At 42.4% G+C, this 27968-nt stretch overlaps 1 protein-coding gene across 3 annotated transcripts in view; it reads left to right on the top strand.

Moving 5' to 3' along the window:
- The window catches only part of CLYBL (citramalyl-CoA lyase), a 159518-nt gene that overhangs the window by 65391 nt on the left and 66159 nt on the right, over positions 1–27968 (top strand). For 2 of the 3 annotated variants that reach the window (XM_083821526.1, XM_083821528.1), the window contains exon 2: positions 16811–17000. In XM_083821526.1, coding sequence (XP_083677652.1) covers positions 16811–17000 — 190 coding nt within the window. Of the gene's footprint in view, positions 1–10069; positions 10120–16810; positions 17001–27968 lie in introns of those variants that run through there. The other variant, XM_083821527.1, reaches the window with a different exon arrangement.

The raw sequence follows: 27968 nt of genomic DNA, 5'->3' as shown, positions 1-27968 counted from the left end.
ACGCGTTGAGGCAACGCGTGCCAGTTGCTCACATAATTGAGGTACCGGCAACGTAGGGAAGAAGAGCTCGGCGTTGCTTGCTGGTAGGAGGAAAGACGATTTGTTGGGTCCAACTGCTCCTCAGATCCTGGGATGGCAGGCACTTCCAGCCATCGCTTTGTGCTGCCTGCAGCTGGCCAGAGGATACATTTTTGTTCCCCAAAACACTGTCTTGGGAGAGCCGGGGGCAGAGGTGTGGACATTACTTTGAAGCCTGTGCCTCGGTTTGGCCACCAGGCAATGGGACCGCGAGCCACCGGAGGACGCAGACACATCTCCCCTGTGCCTCTTGGGCTCCTTCCCGCTTCCAAGCCCTGCTCTGTGGCCGAGGTGGCACATGTTGGGTCACTCCAGAAAGCGCTGCCAATGACAGCTGTTATTGCTGGTCTGGAGTTGGCTTGCGTTTTTTAGCCCACCTCCCAACAGGGGTAGTAAATGCCCATAATGTGTAAGATACGTGGCCCTCGCTATTTAACATGAGCAGAGCGAGTACTTGCTACTGCCACAAATGGCGGCAAGCCCTCCGTTTTCTTATTCATTGGAATTCAAACTATTGATATTACAACATTTAATGGAGTATCCTTAATTGCTTCTGTTAAACAATCAGTTGCTAAGCTTTCCTTAGCCAGGTTTTCAGATAATGGCTTTTGTTTTTGCGTAGCCATCTGTCCCTGTATTAATTGTCCTTTTCCCCTATCATCCACCCGTAATTTTGGCAAACTGATTCCTGAGGACGGTCTAAATTCCTTTTGCCTCATTGTCTATTGTTGGACACTGTTACCTTTAGCATTTCACACATTTAATGGATGTAGTTCTGGCTACTGAAGGGAAGTTCAGTCACTTGCGCTGCATCATGGGGAGATGAAGTTACTTCATTTCTATGCAACGTTAAGTGCTGGCAGAACAACGCAGAGGCCTCAATTGAAATGATCTCTCGTTTGCAGGAGATCAGCGTGCATGGCAAGTAAAAATGTTTTTCTGCTTTCTCTGTGAAGTGAGGTGACAGCTCACAGCTAGAGGATTTCAGAGCTTCCTCTGGGCTCAGCGCTGAAGTCCCCATTTTGTTTCCACTCTCCGTGCCGAACCGCCATTTGTTCTGCCTGGTTTGCGCAGCTTCGTCCCTGGTCTTTGACTGGAAAGGTGCTTGGTCAAGTGATGTTACTGAAGTGCTCAGGCCCTTCATATTGTGCTCTGCTACTTGGCCGAACCAAGATCATGCTGTCTTCTTTCTGCTTTATCCTCCTCCCTTATAGTCTCTGTCCTATCCTCCCCCTTCTGCTGCTTCATCCTCAAAGACTTACGCCAGGCTACCCACGTCTTCCGTAAGTGATACAGCTGGCTGCCCTGAGTTCATTCATTTTCTCTTGTCTCTGGTGGTCTTAAGAGGTTCCTCAGTACCTGCTTTTCATTGTTGCTCCCCTTACCAAAATCTCCACTGACCTTGTTGTCTTTTTTTTTTTTTTTTTAAATTTTGTCCTCACCTCACTCCTTTAAGTAAGCTTTTGACCTTGTTTTCTTCTGGCTTTCTAAGTGCGTGCCCACCCTGGCTCCCTCTCTGCATCCCCGTTTGATGGTTTGGTTTCTGCATTTCACAGTCACATCTACAGTCCTGCTGCGTCTCTCCTGCAGGTCTCCACAGGCCCCCCAGGTTTTCTCCCCTGGTGGCTCGGTTAGGACCTCACCGCTTGCGCAAAGCCCATCCCTCCCCTTGGGGCCACCTCCCAGGGACCCAGTTTACATTATGACCGCCTTGGTCAGGAACAGAGGCAACATATCTTTAATAAACCCAAAGACAGCCATATTTGTTGAAAAGAAAAGCAGTGTTTCAGGCCAGACTGCACCAGATTTATTTTTTTCTTTGAGTGTGCTGGGCCTTATCTTATAAGGCATGAAGAATGTCTAGCAACCGAACATTTCTTCTGAGGAAGTAATGGTTGTAGGAGGTAGTGAAATAAATGATTTAAATACAGCACTAGCACCGGCAGTGGCGGTGATTACCTTTCAGCTACACAAAACACATATCTCTTCAGGTTCAGGTAACTAAGAGGGGTATGTGAGACCTTCCTGTGGAAGTCTTCCCAGGGACCTGCCTCTCCTCACTGTTTCTTCAGGGGACTTGAGTCTGGTTTGGTGTCCCACAAAGTACTCTGTCCGGTGGACAGGGAGATGCTGACACCATGGGGAGGGGGACAGCTTGCCAGGAGGGCTTCCCAAACATCGAGCATGAACTTAGCCAGCAAAAATTCCCCATTCCCTTGGCCCGAGCACTATCGTCTGGCTATTTTAGCCAAAAAGTTATATTTCTTCCCACCTATTAACATACAGTGGTAAAGTATTGGGCAAACAGGCCCTGAATTCCTTCCTTGCCTTCCAAAATGATCTGAGCAGGGATATAAGGTCATCTTCTTACTTTTTTTATGTCTGAAAATGTTGAGCTCTAAGAGATGGAAACGAAGAAGGGTCACGTGTGAAGTATCTGGTTGCTCGCTTTCTTCTGGCGGGGATTTTGGAGAGACGGAAAGCAGTAACCTTAAGGGCAGAGCTGCTTCAGCTCCGTGAGATACGTCCTCAGCCCACAGCAGCTGTAAATCTGCAGGGCCACACCTGTATTTGCAAGGTAGGTTGGATGCCTGCAGCGTGTGGATGCACAGCGTGCAGAAGCACTGCGAAAGCAAGCCATTGGCATCGGTAACTAGTGATGGGACAGCCTTCCACCTAGGGTGTGGGGGCCTGGTGGGACTGAATATTTCGTTGGAGAATTCCCAGACTAATGACATCGCCTGAGATGTGGGGAAAAGCAGCTTATTCCAGCAAAGTGTCAGGAGTATTTGAGGCTAAAATCTGTGGGGAAGATCACTTTTCTTATGTCTTTGCTTTATGGAAGATGAATTCTTTTTGCCGCTTTCCATTGATACATGCTACTGTTGTACTGTGTCATATTTGGTATATATATGTGTGTGTACTTATGTGCAGATTTATACGTGCATAAATAAGTAAATTGTACATATGTATATATATATATTTATACAGGGACACATATATATAAGCGTAAGCATGCATACATGTAAATAAATACTCACCGCTGACTGTCATGGTTACAAGCCAGAAGACAACCTTATTTTTAAGACAGGATATCATACTGTATTTCCAGTTTCTCATATTGTCAGGAATACAGTTTGTAGGTTTATTGTTAATTACATCTTTATACTTTTTTTAGAAGACTCTTAAGAAGTAGTGTTTTTTTTCTTGCTTGCACCCAGAGCAAGTGAGATTATTATTTTGCATTTTTTCCTTTAAAATTAAATGACCCAAAAAGGAGGAAATCCTTTGCTTTCTGGAAGTGTTCTGTAGAAGTGAGTGGATATGCAACAATTTTTTTGCAGTTCATCAGATGCTAATCTCTGACAACAAACCTTGCTGTTACTGAGACATTAGCTCTACTAAAATGTTATTCAGGAAGATAAAAATTGAAACTCCATGACATTCCTCCTATCAGCAAGGAAACAGGTGATGACAAACAAGGGGTGATGTGAGACTAAAACTGGTGTTTCAAAGCATCCAAATTACATATATATAATATCAATTTTGAGAGACATATTTAGCAAGAACATTTCAATTTGATCCACAGCACATTTCAGTACTCGTAGGACTGCCTCCTTTACAATTCTTTGTTTCTTAATATTAGTACAGATTAACTGACATACTCTGCAGAATTAAAATGTATCTCAAGATAATTTCAATATAAAAACTTTTGTACTAAAGTATATCTCAGATGATGCCCAATCAAAAAAAGCCAACAAATTTGGGAATGGAATTTTTTTTTCCTTTTTTTCCAGTACAGGATAGAAGGCATATGTTACATAATTATCTAATTTCCGTAAGTCTGAGCCTGTATTCATGACAGAGGTCATTAAAGAGGACCTTTGAAGGAAAACACCGTGATGCCCCTACATGTTTTCACAGGGAGTTTTTTCCATGAGGTTATATATCAGTGAGTTCAAAGAGTCTGTATGTTGTTCAGTCTTTATACAGATGTTCAGTGCTATAATATTTACTTAGAGAAACAGAGCTGCTCGTTTAAAACATCATAAAAACAGCTAAATGCAAGTAGGCCTAATCCTGTTTCTCCTTATAGGTTTTATTTCCATGTAATCCAGGACTTTTGCTCCTCCATTATATATCAACGTTAGGAACCAAAAGCAATTTCCTTTATTTGTGCAGGCTGCAAGGCAGGCAGTATGGTTTTCTTCTTTGCTTATCACTAAATAAATACCAATCAGCCTGCATCATGAATTTGGGGAGCGAAATCCTCGCTGCTGTGGCGGTGACCCCTCCACCTTTCCATCCCATCCTTTTTCTTGCAGCCAGGCCCTGCTCTGCCCCCCCGCAGCCAGCAGCGTGGGACAGGGCTGTTCTCTGAAGTTTGGGGTTCAGGCGGGGGGGCTGCTGGTAGTGGTGTGTAATGTGTAGGGAATCCACACAGAACGAAGCCACGGTGTTTTGTAGGAAGGGTCATCCGGTGAAGCAAGGCCGTCGGGGAGGAGAGCGGCTTTGACTCCTGAGCATTACCAAAGTTTCAGCTGGCTTTTTCTTGCGTTTTCTGACCCCAGTAAATATCTACTGTGGCAACTGCGGCCTCGCGAGCAATGTCACCTGTGAAATACAGATAAGAAGCCCCCACAGAGCCTGTAATGTCAGCGCTCATGCTTGCACTTGCGCGGAGCCAGGCCCACCAGGTGCTTCCAGTGCCCCGTCAGCGGCTTCTAGCTGCTCACTGGACTTCTCTTTTGTGAAGATAAAACCATGGTGCTCTGCAGAATACTTGATTTTTCACCTCATCTCTATTCCACTCTTGATGATGATGATTTGTTAAACTCCAGCCTGTGGCCAGTGACTGACTGACCATCAGATGGGATGGGGCTTCCGTGTGGGGGATCTGCAGTGGGGGCCGGGGTCATGGTTTTATGACCGGTTTAAGTCTCCCAAGGTGTGGCAAAGCCAATCTGAAGAGTTCTGTGAGAATATTTAGAGATAATTAAATCAAAGTAGCTTAGAAATATATTTTTTTTTCTAGAGCAGGTTTCTGCATTTAGTTTCTTTGTCCCTATTTCCGCCCTCACACATTCATGTTATCCACCCTGTTAGGTCTGGCACTTTCACAGCCTTCGAGCTTACCTACACAGCAATGTTCATCCTTGGTAAGACAGGCCGTGGTGATATGACCAACACATTATTTCAGACCAGTTCCTTGCTGTCGGCAGCCCCCGGTGGGGTCCATCTCATCCCAGTGTGGTCACCTCCTTCGAGGCTTTCAGTGACCCGCATGTGGGTGAGGAGGGGGTTTGTGGCTCAATCCCCCTGTGGAGGGTGAACCTAGGGCTCTGAGCGCATACCTCAAATACACGTCCCTGGGGACAGCAGGATCTGACTCCCCAGCTCAGTAGAGCGAGGGGGCTTCGTTCCTTTCTGGGAGGCATTGGTGCTCTCTCTGCATAAGCTTGCCACTTGAGAAAGAGGGCTCGGTGGCTGGAGGGGACTGAGCCCAAAGAGACTGGTGAGCACTACATTTCGTATCTCCAGTGTCCTGACCTTACCAAGGAGACAGTTTTGGAGGTGTGCTTCTGAGTTAGGTGTCGTTGTGCCTGTTCCCATGTTATAAAAATATCCTTCAGCTGGCTATGGGGAAGATCAAGTTAAATTGATGGCTGCCAACTTTTTATCATTAGTTTCACAATATTTGGTATTCCTTCAAGACCAACTTCTTAAAATGTCAGCTTTTTTTTTTTCTTTTTTTTTTTCTACTTTTAAAGAACATAGCTGGGTTTAACTTTTGTAATGAAAAGCTTGAAAATACAAAGCCAAGTACACAAGAACCAGAAAATAATACTTCATCGTGCATTTTAAATGTGTTGAGTTTTTTAATCCAGTCTCACAATGTGACATCACTTTGTTCTTGATTTTTTAAATTCTTGATGTTGTTAGCAAATATAGAATGAATGGCTTTTTCTAGAGGCACACATTAATGGGCAGATGTGGGATAAATAGTGAAGAAAATGTATGTGTTGGTTTTTCATTGTAATCTGTACAAAAACAGTAATGATTTTAATTCTTGTAGCATACAAAAATACACAGAAGAACAGGGAAAGACATTGGATAATAAGGCTTTGCCAGGTGTTTATTTACTGGAGATCGAGGAAGTTTTGCAATCTCCATAAGGTTACTTAGTCCCACTGCTGCTACTAATTTTGTGCGTTTTAACTTTAGCTAATCGAACAGAGACATAGTTAAAGGCATGAAAACCTAGAAGTCAGAATTTTTGGGCCACCTCTGCTATCTTTTGAAATTAATAAAATAAGATCTGTTTTTCAGCTGGTTTCGTTCTCAAAGGCAATAGGGCTGGGCTTATTATTACTGCTACCATAACTGTCATAGAAAGATTCCCACATTTTGTTTAAATTTAATAGTGATAGAGGCATAGAAAATTCATTTGATCTTATATAATGTTTTCATGGTTAATAAGATTTACATATGACATTTTTGTATAATTAAAAGTACTGGAATTTCATTGCAGTAGACTTTAACTCCCGTGATTGAAGTTAAGCGAGATTTTTTTTTTTTTTTTATAGCTAATCAAGAGTTTAACTGCCTCTGGGGCATTTTAAGAAAATGTTATACTGTACTTAACGAACATTATACTACAAATAAGAGTGATATTTCGGTAATTAAAACAGTCTGGATATTGCTTAATGAATGTTTTTCTTATCTTAATGTATAGGCCATAAGGATTCATGTAGTTGCCTTTATTAACTTGTGGAGTTAGTTAAAAAGCTGGTTAAAACAGTAAGTCCATATCAGGTCAATATAAAATGCTTATGTAGGGATTTCATTGCTCTTATAAATCTGACTAGTTAAAAAATAAACACAGATGCTTGTTTGTGCCATCCTGAGCCGTACTGCAGTGTCGTATTTCTGCCTGTAGACATTTCTAAAGTATTGCCTGGAACACTGCAATATTTGCAGGTGTTCTTCTTTATCGTCTGTTTTGGAAATATTTTAAAATTTGCACCATACTGATATCCAAAAGCAGACAGTGATTGTTTTCCAATTAGCATAGCTACATTTGCTGTTGAACTAACAGCAGTGTGTTTTCGTTCTTTCTCCTGTCATACTACACCAGCTTTGATGTAATTACCTTTTTCTTTTGGATGTAATTGCGATGTGGTTTAGAATTATGGTTACACAGACTGTTCTTCAGCAATTTCATATTTACTAATTGCTTGCTGAATTTTTCTTCACTGCTCAGCTCTTTGGCACAGAAATCATTCTAAATAAGTTCACTTTAATAGAAAATAGTTCTTCAATCTGCAATGCTTGGCTAAACATAAATCATATTTTTGCTTCTCATAGTACTCTGAAAATAATATGCAGTTTATTTCCCCATTTGAAAACAAGTGCCTTAAAAAGATGTTCACCAGCTGGATTGCATGTGCAAGCTTCTGAGTCTCAATTTTGCAAAGTCTCTGTGCCAAAAAAAAACGAAAATAGGAGGCTGGTCTATGTGTAGCCTAAGAACACAGGGAAATGGAAGAGTTTCAGAATCCCGAATTAATCCCCAGTCCTGCAGGCACTTAAGCACATGGTTAATTGTAGGTGTTTGCCTAGTCCTTTTGATTTCTCTGGGTGAAGCACATGCTTGAGCAGGTTTTCAGGAGCGATCTCAAAGTGCAAAGACCGCAATATTGTTTTGTTTTCCCTAAGTAGTAAAAATGTCTGCGCTTTATTTAGTAGCGTAATTTGCATACACTTCTAAGTAACTGTACAGGAATCACTGAGCTGTTGGTGTTTGGCAAGTGTGGAATGCCGTAAATTGCAAGCCAACATAAAATATGGCCCATTTAGCAAAAAAATCTCAGAAGTACAAAGGAAACCTCATTTTGCAAAATCTCCCCACCACAACTGAAATTAGAATAAAACTGGTAATAAAACATCAGAAATCCTGAAAGACACAAAGCGAGGGGAAATTTTCTTCCTTCCTATGGCTTCCTCCGCACCAGTATATCGATACTCATTTTTCTTTATTCCTTTACTTCACTTAAATATTAGCAGGCACATCTTCAGCATAGTTTTACTGTAACTACATCATGAATCAGAACTAACTTTAGGGCTGGTCAGATTTTCCTTTTATCTCACACTGTGCATATACGCATTTCTGACCTGCACAGGCTTTGGTGTGAGCAGCTGCACCATCACTCACCAGGCAGGAGCTGGGCTTCGTTGAGGTTGATTTTGTCAAGCACATATTTCTTATTTTACATGGAATTCGTTAGCAAGTCCTTTACTGTTTGGAGGCTTTAGCTGTTTGGGCCTCAGACAGTAATCAGAGTAATTAGCACTTTATTCTTGTATCCTGATCTTGCTCTTGGCCACGCAGCACTTTCCACACATGCACACGGTTGGGTCAGCGGCGGCACGGGGGAAGAGAGGGAAACAGTGGAGAAAAGTGGGGAGAAGCATATCCAGGGAGAAACAAATTCTGTCCAAATGTTTTTATCAATTTGTGTGTGTGTGTGTGTGTGTGTGTATAGGGACGCGGCTGGGTGCACAACGTGTACATGTGGAAGTGTTGTGACAGAACTAGTGACAAAAAAGTGGCCTAGGATGGGCTGGAGTGGAGAGTTCAGATTGTTTCCCTTAGAGGCAAAAGAGTTTTGGTGGTGACTGTACAAAGTGAGCACCTCCTCAAGATTCAACTTTTCTGCAGAGGCTACCTGTCTGATTCTATAAAGGTGCCACCGTTATTGATTTGCACTTTGTTTTGTATTTACTTCCCAAGGAAAAATTCTACATCGTGTGCCCTGTTACAGCTTGTTGGTGATTGTCCTAAACTGGAGGATGCTCGGCCTCAGAAGACATGCATTTTCCTTGGTGTTGCACAGCCCTGAGCACACTTGGTGCATTTTGCTTTGTACACAACAGTGATAAACCAAAACAAATCATAAATCAACGCCATGCATCCGAAGTAATCTCTTTCTACTTTGCAACGCACATGTTCAAAAGAGCAATTCTGTGTGCACTCCTTTCTGAGCCTCTTGACGTAGTACTGAATCTTCGGTTTTATTGTGGGATCTTTTTGTTATTTAAAAATTGCTGTAATGTTATTTTGCAGCTGGTAGCTGCAACTCTGTAAAAAATACATAATACACGAGCTTCTGTCAGGACATCATATGGCTAAACAAAATTTTCAAAAATCTCTTTAGAGTGTTGCGGTTTATTAAAAATGTGGATTAAAAAGAGAGAGAGAAGTAACATTAATTAAATATATGAAACCACTTAAAATGTACCTATAGAAATTAAAACTTCAAAATGTCTCTATCTGTAGGAAAACAGGGAAGCGAATTGTTATCTTGGTTACACCTTCCTTCGGTGAGCGAGGCCTGGTGAATGTGTTGCGGACAAACACGTAATTTTTCCATGGTCTGTCCGAGGTTTGGGTCTGGCGGGGCAGCGATAGGTGTCCCCCGGAGCCAGGAACTTGGCTGATGCCCAGAGCGAAGCGGGGCCGGCGGCGTGGCCCAGCCGTGCCATGTTGGCGTGACAGGCCGCCGCGAGGCTGCCACGCCGTGAGGAGGGGAGCAGGCCGTGCACAGGGCATCATCACGTGTGTTCGAGCTCCCCAAGACAGGACACCAGTTAACCTTGGGTGATGGCAAACGCGCGCAGGCACGGACGGGCTTTCCGCTACGAGCAGCCTGTTGCCACGAGGAGCAAGCAGTCCTCGTGGCCCTGACCCATTATTTAAATCTCTTTCTTAAATTTCCCTATTAAATCGAAGAACGGTCACACTCGCATCTTCCTTAAGCCCAAACTATTTTTGCTGCTGTGAAAATGCCAGACTCTAGTAATCGGAGAAGCCGATAAAGGTCCTCCCCGTCCCCCCCCCCCCCCCCCAGTTCGGCTATTCTGAACTGAAAAGAAAAGCCCCATCTCCAGTCACAGCGATTCAAGCCATGGTGGAGCTCTGAGTGAACCAAAACAACGGGGTCAAATGTGGTTGAAAGAACACGGTGGGGTAAATAAAAGGTCATTTTTTATTTTTTTTTTAATGTTTAGTGCTGGTGGGAGGAGAAAGTTTGGTTAACTATTTAACCTGTGATAGCCTTTCATCATTTTATGGCTTAGGGGTCCGTGATTTTAAGCCTTTGTCAGTAAGTTACTGGTTTGCGCTCGATCTGTGCCCCAGAAAGGCTCTGGTTTCCAGTTACAGGGCTTACATTGGTTTACTGGAGATAGGAAAAATTATAAGTAGCAGCTGAAGACACACATTTTCCCTAAAACGACTCGCCGGCAACTTTTGCAGCGGTACTCAGTGTTCGTTTAAGCACTGCGCTGCTTTCCTCTACTGACTCTTCTCCGTGTCACAGTTGTTGTGTTCTTTTTTTTATCAGAGGGGCTCTCCCTCCCCGTGTCATTTGTCTCTGGTTTTGGGGTATAAGGCTGTGTCCTGCCCGCTGGAGTGAGCGCTGACCCGGGGTCCCTGGGAAGCCCCCTCTGCCCTGCTCCCTGCTCTGGGCTCTCCAGCAGCAGCCACTCCCCGACCCAGTCGGCCCCTTCGGAGAGCTGGAGCACGCATTGCGGAGGGTACGACTTGTCCTTTGCTGAGGCTTTCTCCGCGCTTCTCTGCCCCCCGTCCCCGTCACTGGATCCCTCGTGACTTTGTACAAATGCCCAGGTTTATTCTCTCACTTTCTCGAGACCTGAGAGAGGGGATCCCGCTCCCGTCTTGGCTCCTGGCATCTCACACCTGTATAACTCCATCAGCTTCAGGGGCATTAATCTCGGCGGTACATCGCTGTGAGATCATATCGGCCTTGTTGGGGACTTTAAAAGCAGACAATGCCTCTTTCAAGGCGCTTTGACTCATCAGCAAAGCTGCTTTTCAAAAGCCCTAAACCACGAGACCTGCTTGCCCCTGTCTGCCTGAGCAAGGGGCTGCTGCCTTGCCGTTAAGGAGGGAGAAAGTGGATATTTAGGTTTGAAGGATTTCTCAATTTTCTTTCTTTCTTTTTTTTTTTTTTTTCTTTGGAGCATCAGGGAGATGACCTTAGTGGTTTTGGAACAAAGGAAGAAATCAAAATGTAAAGCAGAGTGTTTGATATGTTGAAAAGCCACAGTTTTTATTTTAGCATAATTGGATCACTGTTAGTGGCAGTTGTTGGGTAAAGCACCTTAGCGAAGTTCTGGCTTTATACACAAGTAAATATCATATGTCTTCTCTTTTAACATAAGCCTTTTTTTTTTTCCCCCAAAAAAAGCAGAACTTACCAGTTTACCTTGAATTTCTTTCCCCTAGGAAAGCGCTAGGCTTTCGGAGCCCCGTATTCTGGCCGCAAAGCTGGTGAAACCATCTTTTGTTTTCCGCCCGAGAAAACGTTAGCATTTTTTCACATGTTAACTTTTCAACACTTGCGGGGAATTTGTTTTTCTTTAAAAGTGCGGTCCTTTTCTTTTTCCTCCCCTTTTCTCTCTTCTTGATATTTTTATTTCCCTTTTATATGGAGACTTGTAGATTTTGTCACTTCAAACGTTAGCTGTTCCTCCTCTTTTCTTCTGCTTTACAATACACACTAGGAGATTTTTTTTTTGCATATTCCTCCCCTTTCTCTGTGAGATATTGTCGTTGACCAAATTTAAAACACTACAGTATTTAGAATCCCCGCGGTGCCATTTGAAGTATTTGGACCTGGAAAATGCCCCAAGCAATAACTACCTGAATTGCTTTTAATTACACAATATAGCTGCATCATTTTACTTCAGATTCTTTTTGATTGATGCTGTAAGGCAATTGTAACCATGGATGATGGGATTAAGTGCCTCTTGAAGTGACTTTAGCTTCTTGTGGGAACAAAGGGAAAGAAGAGAACACTTAGTCCCTTTTGGAGTGAACAGCCTTTTTTCACTTGCTATATAAAGAAATACAATTAACAAACATTATCCCCAGAGGTGAATTGAAATGTACATGCAGACAATAACTGCTCTTGACTGCAATTAGACATATATGATCCGAGGTATTTTGGCCATTCATTAGTGCTAATTGTTTGAGAAACAAGCCCACAGAACAAATGATTAAAATGTTAGTGCCATAACCAGGATTATTAGCATGTGTGATAAAATGCATGCGCTGCAGCTGTACCAATAAAACTCTCGGGAAAGTCGCTTTGATTTGACGAATGCTTAGCTCGGTTGTGAGCTGGTCGTATTTGCACAAGGCCTGCTGATGTTTATAACAAACAACTTCTAGCTTCTTTCCTTAATTAGAAAGAATTACTATGCAAATTGGGGTGCTTTGTAATTTCCCGCAACTTGCCTTTGTCTTTGGTCAATTATTTGTGCATGTTTGGGAGCTACTCCCTAGTAAATCAGACATAGTAAAGCCGTTATATTTAATTTCTTATCTTTATTTTTATTTTTTCACACAGCAGACAATTAGCTTGGAGGAGATTTTGAAACATTAACCGTGTTGTGTTCAGTGGGGTCTTAGATTTTGGGTCACTTCTGTCCTTCTGCCACGCTACCCTGCTGGTTATCTGGGATTGTGGTTACGTACCAGTTACAGCTCAAAAATCACAGTGTGGAATTTTTCCTGCTTTTTTCACGGTTTTCTTTAAATGCCTAAGTATGATCTTTAGAAACTTTTTGCCAGCACTGTGCCTAGAGTGGTAGAAGTAGAGATTTGGACTGTCAAGCGATGGATATTTTCCCATGTGTTGGGCACGTGATGGTGTAGGGTCTCTTCTAGGATGACTCGATCTAGCAAACAAACATAGAGCAGAGGCTCAAGTTAAAGTGCTGATCCTGAAAATAACTGATGGGAGTACTTTACTTCCTGAGCTATAAGTTGTTGGCTCCAACGAGACGGCACAGGTGCGTACAGTTCAGTAAATGTGTGAGCACGAGCAATGCTGGAATGTGAAAATGCAGTATGCATCAGGGAAATCTGTAATTTTCAGTAGTTTCGTTGGTTGCTGTCCCACTGTATGGCTGCCATTGCAAAGTGCAATGCCTCTTAGTAATCAGAACAGTTTTGTTTTCTCCTTCCTGAGGATGAGCTGTTTGCTTTTAGGTGAAACTGTTCTCAGAGGATCAAGAGTAACTTTAATTTGCTAGCTACTTTTACATATTTGATGAAGACTTTAGTGGAGCGCTCTGTTTGCTGAAGAAATTTACTTTCATTTCCAAGACCCACAAACATGCAGCATGCTGCTGGATGCTGTGAATGAAAAGCTGCAGTAAAACAATTTAATGAGCATTACCCAATAGCCTAGTCCTCATTTTAACTTGCAGTGCTTAGAGGAAGAAACGTTGTCTTAGCAAATTCACTTGGCTTATGTCCATGTGTTTAGTTTTAGGCACAGTCAAGCTTAGTTTGAATCATTAAAATACTTGCAGTCAGGAAACATATGCAAGATTTTCTTCCTCTTTACAGCATGGGGTTAATGATATAACTGAGATTGCAGTGCCCTTCCCCGACCCACACCCCCCCCAAAAAAAAAAAAAAGTAACCACACTGGGGATGTTTTCAGTCTTTCAAAATAACAGAAGAAGTCGAGATAATCCTGATAGTGTTTGCTACCAGAATAGCTAACTGTTAGTATGTTGGGTTTTGCCACTCTCAGTTTCCAAAAGGTCCATGGGCAAATAGACTTCTTAATACAGGTGCTTCTTACTCTGCAATTCACTCATTGTAGAACACAAAATATGACTATATGTGTGCAGCGAGAACAGGGTTTTAAAAGCATACTTGGCAAAATAATAGCACCTGAAAATATTTATTGCAGTCACAACTACATATCCTTGATGAAGAGCCTTGTTTTACACTCGCATTTCTAGAGCTCTTTGTTTCGAAAGAAGATGCTGTGTTGGACAGCTGACAGCAATTCCTCCCGTACTCTTCATTTTTGGCCACACCTCTTGAAAAAATTAGTACTTCTTTGACTTGCTAAAATGTTTCCTAAGACTAATAATTTGACAAAATGGCATATGTTTATAATAATCTGTGTCCTGAGAATCCTGCATTTTGGGCCCATGGGGCTACAAAGCTGAGAAGGAGATACCTGCAGTCACCAGGTGGTAGCATCGTGGATTAAATCTACCACTTCTTGAGGGGAGGCCACGCTGCTGCCCCACCTAAACAGAAGATCGCAGACCTTAAAGGTGACACCTGACTGAACCTGCTCTGTGGGCACCGAGGATTTCATGTACGTGACGCTCTACGCTGCTGTGTGTGGTGCTCAAATCAGAGTGGCCTTCGCACGGCTTGCAGCGGTGAAGGGGAAACTGGCTTCAGCCCTTGAAGAAACCCTGGGACATGTGTGTGTGACAGGAGATAAGTCCCCTTGGTGTGCTCTGAGATGATGGTTTTAGCCACTTCCATCAAGTCTGTGCGGGTTGAGGGGCTGGTGGGAGGCAGACAGTAAGGGTGCTCCGGGGGCTGCTTGTCTGTAGGCCGGAGTTAACTATTAATGGACTGAGCTCTTTGGCTCCTTTGTGCTTCCAGCACTACAGGGTTGAAGCCATCAGAGAAGAAGAATGGAAACTAATCACTTTTGTCCCCTCATATATGTTTAGTGAAGGACTGTGGACTTCTTTACTGACCTCTGTGTCACACTGAAGAAAGACCCTCCTCTTTCCATTTGAGATAAACCGCTCTTCCACCTCCTCCTTGCTCTCCCAAAGAGTGCTGCTACAAGAAAATGGGATTAAGTGGATTTAACTAGCAGCCACTTGAGTTGCTTCAAGTTGTGTTATCGTCCCCACTTCAACACAAGGCAGGGGACGTGAAGTGCTTTGTGGGAGAGGGGCAAGGATAGTGCTTAGGAGAGACTCAGCGCAGGGCTCCTGGTATTGAGTGTCAGGACCTCCGCTGCCCAAGTCTTGGAGCTGCTGCAGTTGGAGATGAGGATTTATTAGCAAGGTTAGCACTGCTCTTTGTAATAAATAGTGCGTCGTTTCTCTTTATCAGCAAAGCTGCCCCATTGCTTAGGCTGAATTAAGAATTACCAGACATACTACAAAAAGAAGTTGGTGTTTGGTTTTTTGTGGGCTCATAAAATGGTTCCACACAGGACATGCAGGGACCTGGCAGAGGAGACGGTTGAATAACTGTCCTTTTCTGCTTAGTTTACCAAGATAAAATGTGATAAAAACTGCCTTCAAATTTTTAACCCAAGACCGATATTCAGCTTTCAGAGTGCCAGGCCTAAGGATGCTTTGGCGGGGTTAGCTTGGAAAAGCAAGTATCATAGCGGTCTGTCAGCAGTGCCTCACGTTGGCTCCGATTTCGATTGACTGAACTCGTTTCCAGGCGTCTGAGAGGGTTAGTCGTGTTCACTTTGAAGGAAAGCCATGCGCGCATGGAGCCTTGTGTCATCCAAATGTAGCAACTTGGGAAATATTATTAAGAGGGGCATGGGAGAACGCATGGGTCCCTGACATGATGTGATAATGACATATTCAGTGCGGTGCTAGAAAAGCTTTGCATTATTCAGAGTGCTGAATAATATACATGATAATGCGTAATGGTGTTATATGGTGGGATTATTTTGTGGTGTAAGTGACTTGTGCTCTGGATGCGAAGGCAAATTGTATTATTTTGTCCTCATTTTTGATGTAGCAGAATAGGCCTGGGGGCTACACCATGAAATGGGTGGGAACAGGAACAGGCAAGGGCTTTTTTTGGAAGGCCGAGAAACACAGTGGCACCGGCTGCTTTTTATTTCCCTGGGCCTGTAATTATGGAGCAAGGCGAGCTCCCTACTGCGCTCGAGGGCAGCCTCCCCCGGCAGCCCCACTGCCTCCCGGCCCACCAGCCCCGCATCTGAGGTGGATTGGCTGCTTCCTCTCCAGGAACCACCAGTGCAGGATGGAGACCACAGCAAACCTGACGCCTCTGGACCATAATGGGGCAACCCACTCAAGCCCCGTGGTGCCATGGGCTCGCACCTGCACCCAAGTGCAGTGCACGAAGTGTTTATAAATGCTAAAAGCTGCTGTGGCCAACAGCCTGCTGATGATGCTGGTGAGCTTAGGAGCTCTGTCAATCAAGGGCTGTGCTGTGGGTCTGAAAGCCTGAAGGCTTCAGAGAGGACACGTTGGGATTAGTGAGGTTCCACATCATGTGGGGTTTTCATTCCTGGCTGTTCTCTTGTTTCCCTCTCCAACCATTTTGCTTATTTAAAATTTGCATGCAAATACGTTTGTTGAAATAATGCGAAGGTTGCAAAACCAACCTTGCAAAACAGTGTTTGTTTTAACCAACACCCCTGCTTCATTCACAGCATGCCATCCAGCTTCTGGAGCACACGTGGCAGATAGCAGCCTCCTTGCTAAAGCAGCCCTGATCTGTTCCCAGCACAGCCTCCAACCTATAGAAGAGTCCGGTGACAGAGTGGGTGTAAAAACCAAAAGCCCTTCCGTATTTAATATTTGTCACAGTGCACAGAACAGGCAGTGTAATCAAGGCTACATGGATAACCTCAGACCTGGCATTTCTTCAGTTCTGGGTGTTAAAGTTTGTAACTTCTGTTGAACATAGTGATTTGGGGGCTTTATACTGTAATTAACTGTAATACTGATATCTTCCTACCTGAGCTCTTCCTGAGAAATAAAACCAAACTGCTCCTATTTATATAAGAAAGTTTCTTTTTTAAAATATAGTCAAGTATTCTTTAAAGCATTGTAGCCAAGAGTCTGATTTCACCGATATCCTTCACAGGCTGAATTCTCCTCTGCCAGCTGATGTTCCCAAGCTCAGTTACCACATTGCATCATCTCACAAATACGTTCCCAGGCGAGCTGTGCTGTACGTACCTGCGGATGACGAAAAAAAGATACGAAAAATCCCATCACTAAACGTCGATTGTGCGGTGCTGGACTGTGAAGATGGCGTGGCTCTGAACAGAAAGGTAATTAAAAATTATCTGTGCAATACAATCAGCGTTAAACAGAATGTGTGGAAAAACATCACCTTTGCCTTGGGGAAGTGGCAACCAGAGAGACAGAGATAAATCTTAAGATACAGAAAGTAAAGACATAGTGATAGGCTTTGTGGAGTTAGTTCACAGTCACCAAGTTGGGGTTTTGTTGTTGAAGCAAAAGCATCTTCAGATTGTGAGCAAAAGATTATGGGTTTGGGCTTGAGCTTTTGGGTGTTTAGAAAGATTGACTTGTTGAGATTTTCAGAAGAAATGCCAGTAGGGGTGTTTCTGAAGGAAGAAGAAGTTAGAACCCAAGTGCACCAGCATTTGGAGGGCATTTTAGACTGAAGGAGCCGCAAGAAAGCAGGCGAAGAGAGCAGAGGGAGAAATGGATGTACATGTGTACCAGTGCTAAGTTTTTGTTGATGTTCATTTTTGAAAGAGAGAATGAACTAAACATGCGTTCAGATATGCTTGCTAGCAATTTTTGTTTTTAATATCTCAAAGTAACCATTTCCCTTTTAAAATGTTTCACATCTTAGAGCATGTATGTCAGAAACTGGTTTGAATGTTTCATAGTGAAAAATATTTCTGAACTGGAACATCAGTTTGCCATAACATCATCTTCATATTTATTAGTTTTCCTGTTGATTTTACAGTGCCTCAAACAACAGCAAGTGCTGTTTAGGGTTTGAGTATGAATGTGTTGTCCAGGAAGTTATGAAAACAGGTTTGAAAATTTTCCCATGTAATCTCAAAAATGTGTATGAAATTTTATTGTTTTCTGTTTTTTGGGGGATTTAATGCTGTCCAGAAGGACTCTATTTAATAGTGCTCTCTTTAAATTTCAGGTCTTTACATGTATGTCAGAAAGAAAAAGTTCACGGAGTTTTCATATATTTATTTTAGTTCTGAAAAGTGAAAATAGCATAGCTGAATGTTCATGCATACTGTTGAAGACAGTTGGAAAACATTTTCCAGTTGCTAAAATTCTGTGTGGGAGACTATAATTATATTTGCTGTCACAGTGAATTAGTATTGTTTAGTTCATATCTGGGAGGCTGCTGCTGTTAGATGACACAAGACACAATTGCGTGTTAAAATATTGCATTTTTAGGTTCAGCTTAATTGTATAAAACAAATCATTTAAAGCAGAGGCATCTATTTGTTATATAGGATGACAGCGAACCAAAATTTCTATGATCAAGTTGACAAAGTTGATAGTAGCAGTTTCTAAAGGGTGTTAAAATTCTAGCTCTGTTGAAGTGAAGGAGAGTTGTGCCACTGGGTATAAGATTTCAAAAAAATTAGGAGAAAATTATGTAATACAAACTGGAGATGACAGCTGAGCCCCTGACTGAGCTTAAATGCAAACAAGAAGCAGACAGGAGGTAGAAGCGGAGGCAGACTACCAAAGAGCAACACAGAAGTGCTGTATGGGCACGTAGGGACAGAAGGAGGAAGGTCAAAGCTTGGCTGGGATCTAAACTGGTGAGGCTTGAGCAGGTCGACAAGAATGGCTACCACGAGTTTATCAGCAGCAAAAAGGAGAAGAAAGACTAGGGTAGTATGAACCCACTCCTCCATGAAACCTTCGTCTTTACTGTGAGTCTGCTCCCAAGCATTTCCTAGAAGCATAATTTGGGGAAGGAGGAAGTAGCCACAGTAGAAGAGGAGGAAGTCAGTGTCTATTTAAATAGGCTGGTCCATGGGACCAGACAGGCCGCAGTGGAGGCTGCCGAGGGATCTGGCTAGTGTCATCCTGAAGCTGCTGTCTCTCATCTTTGAAAGGCCATGGTGACTGGGGGAGGTTCCTGATGCCTGGAGAAAGGCAAATAATGCTGCAGCCATCTTCAGAAAGGGTAGGAAGGAGGAAACAGAGGCCCATCAGCCTCACAGTAGTGGCTGGGAAAGTGATGGTGCTGGTTCTCATGGAAGGTATTTCAGAGTGCCCAAGGCCATAGCCAGAATGGACTGATCAGGAACAAATCATGGCCTAACAAACATGATTGCTTTCTCTGAATAAATGAAGTAACATCTTTGAGTATTAGGGAGAAATGGATGTCTGCCTTGACTTTAGCAAGGCTTTTGACATGGTCTGCCATAATATCCTTGTAGTTAGTTATCCTGAGAAGAAATGGACTGGGTGGAAAGACTGTAGAGTGGGTGGCAGTTTGGCTGTACATAGGTGGTGCGTGTTGCATGGATTTTGCATTGCCCATTATGGGACCAGTGCTGTCTATGTTCTTCATTAACAACCTCATTGATGGGAGGGAGTGCACTCTCACCACGTTCATGATGACACCAAACTGGGGAGATCAGGGAAAATGTTTTTCCCTCTGCAGGTAGTCAAACACTGGAAGAGGTTTTCCAGAGCAGTGTTGTCTCCTCCCTTCACACGTGTGGGTTTTCACACGTTGGCTAGATGAGGCCCTAAGTAGCCTGGTATAGAGCTTAAGTTAGCCCTGCTTTGAGCAGGAGGATGGACAGGGTGGTCTCCTGATGTCCCTTCCAACCTGAATTAGTCGGTGTGATTGCATGGTCTAGTAGCAAAGCATAATTCAAACTGATTGGAAGATCGAATTTCATTTTTAGATCTGCCACAGATACTCAGGAAGACTTTGAGAATTAGGTTCTGTGAATGTAAAGCTGAAATTATTACTGCTCTTGCTGCTTAATTTATTAATGTTTCTGAGGTGTTTGGAGACTTTGTGTGAAAGATGTGTCAAGAATATGCACTGAAGTACAGTATTCACTGGCCCATTGCAAATGGGTCATCTGAAACTGAGGGGAAAAAAAAACAGAAAACATGGCAATGTTGAGTTTGTCCTTTAATTCGTTATTCTTACAACAAATAGTACTGATGAATTTTGCTATTTATTGCTATGTTTTATATCAACAAAAATTCTACTTATGAATTTTCTCACTGCTGAAATGTTGGGTTTTTCAAAAATCAGAACCTGGTTGAAGATTCGCAGTACCTTGCATCAAATTTTTCTGCTTACACAGACCTTCACTTGCATTAAGTCCAAGCAGGAGAAACCCTTGCATCTTGCAACAAGAAGTTCCCAAAGAGAAAAATTCTCAGCTTTTAAGGGTAAACAAGGTGAAGAAATGGCTAAAAAGCAAAGTCATAGTGTGCAGAGTACTGGAAGCCTGGAAGGAGAGTGAGAGTTGATCTGCTCTGAGTAGAGCATGAGGGACATTGCAACGCCTTTGAGACTAGACAGGGCTGTAAGGAGGTCTTCAAAAATTTGGAATAAGGAACTTGATAAGAAAATATCCCAGTGTTGCTGAAAACTTTGGCCTTCTTTTACAAAGTTAGATTTAACCTTGCTAAACTTAGCCCATGTTGGCTTCGCAGCCTGGCTGGGGCTCCATACAGTGGTTTTAGAGGTTCAGATGCATAACATCACATGGTGTGGACCGTCATCTGCCTTCCCAGGTGTCTGGCTCTGTAGGATGTTGGGAATTTCTACAAGATATAGTTGGGTTTTAGTTGAGAGTTTGGGGGGACTTGAATACTGCTAAAAGGAAATTACTATCCCTGAGCTATTGTTCACAGCTGAATATAGGAGCTCATCCCCACTAATGTATGCATAAGCTTTCTCCAGTGTTGCTGTCCATTTTAAAGAAATGGTTGAGTGGGCGATATTATTGGGCAGTTCAAATAGAAATCCTAAAACTATTAGAGATAATACAGATTGCAGTGTTGATATATTGCAAGTGCATCATACTGTAGAGACTTATTGCAAAATGGTACAAAATGGTAGATACCCATTTTAGTTCTTTGCAGGAGGAGGCCTGAATATTCTTCTATTTTAGTTATAATAAAGAAAAAGACAAAATAGATGGCTGCATCAGGTACTTGACCAAGTCATATAAGCCAGTAGGTTGAGTCGTATGTTATGCCATTGAAAGGTCTCTGTGTAGCAGCTGAGCTGTGAGAAAATATCTCGAGGGCTCTCAGCCAAGTCAGCACTCCCTGGTGTAGCTTTCTCTGCAGAGCTGCCTTACTCACCGTGCTTCCATGCCAGGTGAACCTATTATCTAGTGGAAAAGTTTCCTCCTCCTGCTGGAGAAAGGAAGATTTCCATGCCAGTGCTTTAATTTTCCAAAGGCAGAGTGAGCCAAGCTTTTCTTGTTAGTTCTGCAGGGTTCAGGTTGCCACCCTTATATGAATGTTTTCTAGACCAGCATTTTTTTCAGTAGGATCCCGTCTTCAGTGCTGCTCTTCTTCAGGGCATCCAGGGAATGTCAGGTGCTGGGTCAGCCTAGAAAGAGACCAGTTGGAGCTGCTACTTGACTGTTTATGGCTCTTTCTGAGCTGTTGACAGGTTTTGGAGCATTTTGATATCTCCAGACCAATGCTATTAGTGGCTTTATCTTCACAGAGGTCAGTTGAATAACTGAGATATACAGAGCCTTACTCCACAGGCTTACTCTTACTATTTCTTGTGCTCCTTCAGGCCAGCCAGGGCACAGTCCCTTCTGCCAAAAATGACCCTTGAAAATCATCTCAGGAAAATTTTTAAGGGGCTACAATTCACTTTTCTTTCACTGGGGAATGCCAGTGTTATGCTTAGGAATCAAAACAAAATCCCATGTTTCCCCACCATGCCCAATTTTCACTGTGAGAGAATTGTTTTTACAAAATAATTACTTAAAGTCAGTCAAAATACTTATTTTATGTAAAATCCAGAAAACTTCATTCCAATTTCGGCTTCTGTAAAATACTGTAGAGCAAATAAATTTTAAAATGAAAAGTCATTTCCAAATGAGAACTGAAGGGTTCTCGTCTGAATATGCTGAACTGCAATGTGTCTGTAATATCAAACCTGTTTTTTCCTTAACAAGGCAATACCTCTCTCTGTCCTTCTGCTCAAAGTGATGAGACCAGTTTAAACATCAGTCTTGATCTCATGGTCCCTGCAAATACATTTCTGAGGCATCCCAGAGCCCCAAGAATGTGTATTTAGCAGAGAGCCTATTCCACGTCATCAGGTAGAAGGGTGTTGCAGGAAAGAAAAACTGATGGTTTCAGCAGCACTGGGAGCTGTGGTGTTTTTTCTGTTCCTGGGCTGCAGGGTTCAGGTTGTTTCTCCACACCTGGTACCCCTATCGGGTATCAAAATCACAGCTTGATTATCTGCACAGAAGGTAAAGCCATATGTGAGTCTTTGCTTGTATTGAGACAGTGGCATCCTGAGCAGTTCAATGATCAGGGAGCAGCCATCAGGAAAATACCCTCCTTTGATTAAAGCATTTTCTTTGTAACCTCCTGTGCTCAGTTCTTCCTCATCCTGTAGCAGGAGTCCCTGTCCAGATCCCTTTCGGCCTGTGCATGTCTTCTACTCCCCAGAGGCCTCCCTTCCTCCAGCCTCTGGGTCATAGTTTAGCAGCCTCTGGCCTTATCACTTAATAAATAGCTTTCCTCTCAATGTTAGTTTTTAGTCATATTTGCCAGGATGCTACCCCAGTAGTGGTGTTAGACCTAATTGCCCTGCTAAATTTCATGCCAGGGAATTAAATCCTACCATCCATGAAAAAGCATTTATTTATCACTTTTTCTCATTAAAAAAATGGCATGCAAAAAGTTATATTGCTCGTGTTTTTTATATCAGAGGTGTAAAAGCAATCCCTTGAAGTATACATACTGCTGGGAAACTGCTGCGGAGTCCTCCAACATGAAGCACTTCAGTTACAATTATGAAGTTGTTGTTCCTCTGGAACTGAAGAGTTCTCCTTCATCCAATAGAAGTTATTAATATTCAGGGCTGATAGGGGACTGATGAGGGTTTAAGCTCTCCAGCCCTTTCTGCTGTGAGTCACGATCGTTTCACTTTGTCTCTTTTTGAAGGAAGCTGCTCTCTCCACCAGCACTTGAGCATCAGAAGCTGGGGAAGAGGAAGCCTCAGCTCCATCCTTTCCTCTCATCCCTGCCTTCAGAGGGCAAGCAGCAGTCCCTGAGCCTTTCTGCTCTCCCTGCAGCCCTCGGCAGTGAGGGGAAGCTCAGTTTGGCTGGTAAGATGGGTAGGGACGGACCTATTTTGGCTTATCCGCAGCACGGCCTCTTAGGGTCATAGCATAAATTTGCTCCCAGTTAATATCTTGTAGCAGCCACTTAAAAGATCATCGCTGTGCTGTGCCATGGAAGAAAAAAAAAAAGAAAAAAGGAAAGAAAAACAATTAATTCTTTTGAATCATCTGTTTTTAAAAATAGGATTAAAGCCTGACCACTCTTCAGACTGTTCTGTTATGAATAACGCATACGTAAGAGATGACTCCGAGTTCATTACAGTTAAGAGCAGATCATCCGCATGCACGCTGATTTTATGGAGATTTCTCCCCATGAGAATGCCTCCTCCATCGCGCCAGCGATCTGATCCTGGGGTCAGAACAAACAGCACGCCAGAGAGAGAGCATCGTTGCCTACCATTTTCCCCCTAATCTGAGGCCTTCTGACCTTTTTATTCCTTATCACTGATGAGAAGAGGCTCTTGCATGCAAAATAACACTTCAGCTAAATTTGAGGGTGGAGATAAATACATAAAGTGGGTCAGCATGGTACGCAAAAAAAAATCCTAGGCTTTCCTTAGTGAAATGTGTTTCCTTATTGATCTTATTGAAAGCTTTTACAGTATCAGTAGAAAAAAGCTGCAGTTGGTTTCCATAAATCTCTAGCTGCTTCAATTAAAATCAACAGTTTTCCTGTGTTATGCAATGATAATCTTTTTCTTTTTTTTTTTTTTAATAAAGCCAAGTTGGTTAGGATTTATCAGTGCCGCAGGTATTTCTCTAGGCTCATAGCGAGAATGTTAGCTAGTACTTCATAGGCACAGTTGCATGAAACATTGATAACTAGGTTATTTTACCAGGTCTTTGCTTTATTTATAATAAATTAGTACTGTACCTAATTGTATTCCTCCTACAGGGAGAAGGCTTGCTGATAAAGTGTGTAGAGAATGATTAAATGTACACAGGCGCATAGTAGGGTGACTTGTCTTCAAAAGATGCACAAAATTAAAATGGGAATGCTGCTTTCCCTGGTGGCTTGCCATTATTAAAAGTCTCAGTAGCATGGGAAATTTCTTCTGTAGGAATTGGGGAGTCCAGAAGTCTCTCTGGTTTATAGTAGGGAAGCTGAACTGTACAGTGAAACTCTGCAAGGCCTTTTTGATCCTTGAAGAGTTCTGATGAATATACATTTTTATGGAAGCTGTAAAGTGTTTTCACGCCCTTGTTAATCCCCCCATGGTCCTGGAAGAACTGCCACTCCTGAGTGGTAGCTTGACAATAAAAGTTCTTGTTCCTATTGTTTTATTCTAGAAGCCAATCATCTTCCTTATATAAAGATATGAGGATTCATAAGTACGATCACAATATTCAGCAATTTTCTTCTTAATGAGCTCAATAGTGCCTGTGTCTCTTCGAGCTGAGCCTTTGAATTGCCAGTTATTTCTTTTCCACTGATTCAGACGTATCCAACCAAGTTTGACTTGGACACGTTCTGATATAACTATTACTGCTGACACAATGGTGTCTAGAAACGTAGGGAAAATGTCTTGGCTCAGTATTAACAGGAATTTCAGGCAGGGATTTATTAAGAGACCTGGGAAAATGTTTTAGAGTACACAGTGCTTGCATGGACTCGGAATTCATGGCACTTTAAGTCTTCACGTTTACGGTACTGTGTCTTCAGGCACAGCAGCACACCTGGGTACTGAAGGATAGCTAATTGCAGGGCTGGAGCTCGTGTACTGCTACACATTTCTGTAGCATTTCTGGACGGTTTTGCAGAATTTTCTGTGTCTTCATAAGAGGAGGGACCTGCCTGCACAGCCAGTAAGCATCTAGCGCTGTTCGAAGGGAGCCATCGGTTTTCAAGTGTCCTACTGAAAATCAAGCCGGTACAAAAAGTTGTGTATACATGTGTAACATGGAAATCCATCGGATCAAATTTGGGCACACTTTTGTTTGTATGCAGATCCATGCATAAGGTTATGTTGACAGGGCTGCAGTGGTGCTGGAGGTGAGCAAAACATGAAGGTACTGCCCAGACTGCAGTCAACAGCATTCTCAGCACTCAGCATTTGCTCTACATCGTTTTTGTTGGCCGTGAGCAGAGCAATACACTTGTTTGTCCAACTTTCTCTTGCAATTAATCCTGAAGACTGGTCTTGAACCTAAGACCCCATGGTGCTTGTAACCAGTAGTCCACCCTGGTTATTCTTACAGGGCCACAGTCTGAAAACAGACAGGCAAGCCAAGCATGAGGAAACTCACAGACTCCATTAACAGTGACATGGATCAGAAAGTGGTAGGAGACATAGAGAATATAGCACTTGCCCTCTTTGTAAAATTTTTCTGCTATTATCTCTACAGTCACAGTTGAGGCAGTCCTTATTCAGGTAATATTTCTCAATGAATAAGGACATTTGAGTCTAAATGAGTAATTCAGGATTAAACCCGTCAGGACTTTGAGCTTCTTCCTAGTGTACACTGCTACACATCAACGTAAAGGTCTTCCCACCTCCTAAGCTTCCCCAGTATCCCTGTGTGCTTCTGGTTAGCCTTGTCACGTTTCTTGTTTCCTAAGCAACTTTCAAAATTTAGCCTGTTTCTATCAGCTGTTGATGATTCCTCAAATGTTCTGTGAAATCAAAGCCAGGGGTTGCTGCTCTGGTATGCACTTGTGTTTTGCTAATTGCAGGACAGTCTACTCCCAAAATAAGCAGAGAACCACCTAAAAACAGCCTTTTATTTCCACCGTGTACTAAGCATATGCCATGACATCCCTTCAGTTTAGAGTGGAGTAATGTATCTCTGTTCAACAGAACACAACACACGGATTACAATTGCTTAAAGCCCTGTTTTTTAAATATTCTGTGAATGACTTTCTTCTCTGAATTGTGAATAGGCTTTGCATTAAAGAAGGTTTTATACTGCAAAAGAATGCACTTCCATGGCACGGGCTGCCACGTGAAATAGCTATGAGACCATACCTCTGATTTACTGGAACTGGAGAGCATCCAGAACCATGAACACACTGTACACTAACATACCACAATACAACAAATGATACTCAGTTCTTGAGATTTTTCTAGTCCTTGTCATAAAAAACCATAACAAGCGGGGACAGAACATTAGGGAAGTGCAAGCATTTGTTTACTCACACCTAAACCTGCACAGCACTGCATGTGACAGGCTCCAGGGGCAAGAAAGCTCCTAATGTGTCCCTGGGTTGCACATTGCCATGCCCACATCTTGGGCTTCCCACCAGGGAATTCTTTTGCGAAGGAGCAAAAACCATGCCTTTTTTTTTCTTTGTTTCACGTAAGTCTTTCATCTAGCAGCATTCAAAAACTGCTGTTTCGGCAGTGCTTTTCATGTACGTATGGTGAATGTGTGGTTGTTAGCACACCTAAGTGTGTTGGCCGAAGTCTATTGAAGTTGATTGTATTTCTGTCTCCCAGGACAAATGCACAAATTTGCAAATCCAGCCTTCTGAACATTTTGATGTTACTGTAAGCTGATCTGCTGAGGTTGCCCATCTTTCCTTTTGGCTACGAGTGCCAGAAGGGAGTTTATGATCTCGCTTCTTGTTTATCAATAAACAAAGTGATAAGTTGACTGTGGAGTCTGATTAGCACTTTGCATCATTTCTGAAAGGATAAATAAAATCCTACTGTTTTCTGTGTTTGACTGCGATTTCTGTCTTTAAAGGAGCTTGGTTGCTCTGAGATTTCTGTTTCAACTCCTAAATAGCTGCATAACTTGATACATCTACTGTGTATCATTGTAATAGCACTTTTTGCAGTCTTTTTTTCACAGCAGTGCATTAGGACTACCCTCTCCAGAACAATGTACTTCCCAGTTACTGTCTCTTCAAGGCTGGGGGAAAAGAACTGCAAATATTTGTCTTCATTTCTGATCACTGGGCTCCAGAAGATCGTAAATCCTGGTGTTGTTCCTCATTTGGGAGCAAATGGTTGGGATGATCACGGCTGTTATTTTAGGGTCATTATAAAACATTGCTAGTTCATTCTTTCCTCCTTACTTTTTACAGTATCTTATGAGATTGCCTCAGAATAGCTGCTCCTATGCCAAGCTTGAGATAACTTCATCTTCTGTTTCACAATACAATTGTGCATTATGAAGGGTTATGTTGAACAAATTGGTATTCTCTTCCAGCTTAGTCAGGTTATTTGGTTACATTTAAAACTTTGATTCCACAGGGACCCAATCTTCCACTCATTAACCAATTATTTTTAAATAGATTAAATTTAGATCATAATTTAGTATGCATTTTCTTGAGAAAAAGGGCAAATTAATGCATGTAAACATGGGTGAATCTATTTAAATAAACTGTCCGCAAAATCCTTACAATATGTAAACAACATTTGTTATGCCTTGGAGATAGCATATGATTGGACTCATGAGACCCTGTTTATCCTACTGAACAGTTTCTTTTATAACTTCAGAGGGAATTTTATATATTTATGGCAATAGCAGGGTGTTAAGTGTAGCTAGACAGAAATTATACCTCAGCTATTTAGTTAATGCCAATAGGGATTAAATTAGATTTTATAGCTGTTAGTAGAAGTCTGTTTTGTAGCTAACAAGTGGGATTTTTAAATCCTGGAAAGCATAATCCTATTATAAAACTGGCAGCTGAATTAACATTATCTAGGAAGCAAGTCTTCACGGATTAACATTTTTTGACATTAACAAAGAAAAACTAATGCTACAGGGATATTAGATGCTTTTCCCAAAAGTAGGAAAAAAAAGGAGAGTGAATATAGGACAAGATAAATGGCACAAATACTGCAGTAGGGGAAAAAATGGAGTGAAATATGCATGAGAAAGGAAATCTGGGAGTGGCCATGTTCTGTCTCAAATGCAAAAAGAGATACGATAGGAAAAGGCTGTACAATTGGTACCTCACGTGTTAGC

This window comes from Anser anser (genome assembly GCF_964211835.1).
Source record: "Anser anser genome assembly, chromosome: 1".
Lineage (NCBI taxonomy): Eukaryota > Metazoa > Chordata > Aves > Anseriformes > Anatidae > Anser > Anser anser.
The sequence above is the reverse complement of the archived record's forward strand: the minus strand, read 5'-3'. Positions and strand labels throughout refer to the sequence as shown.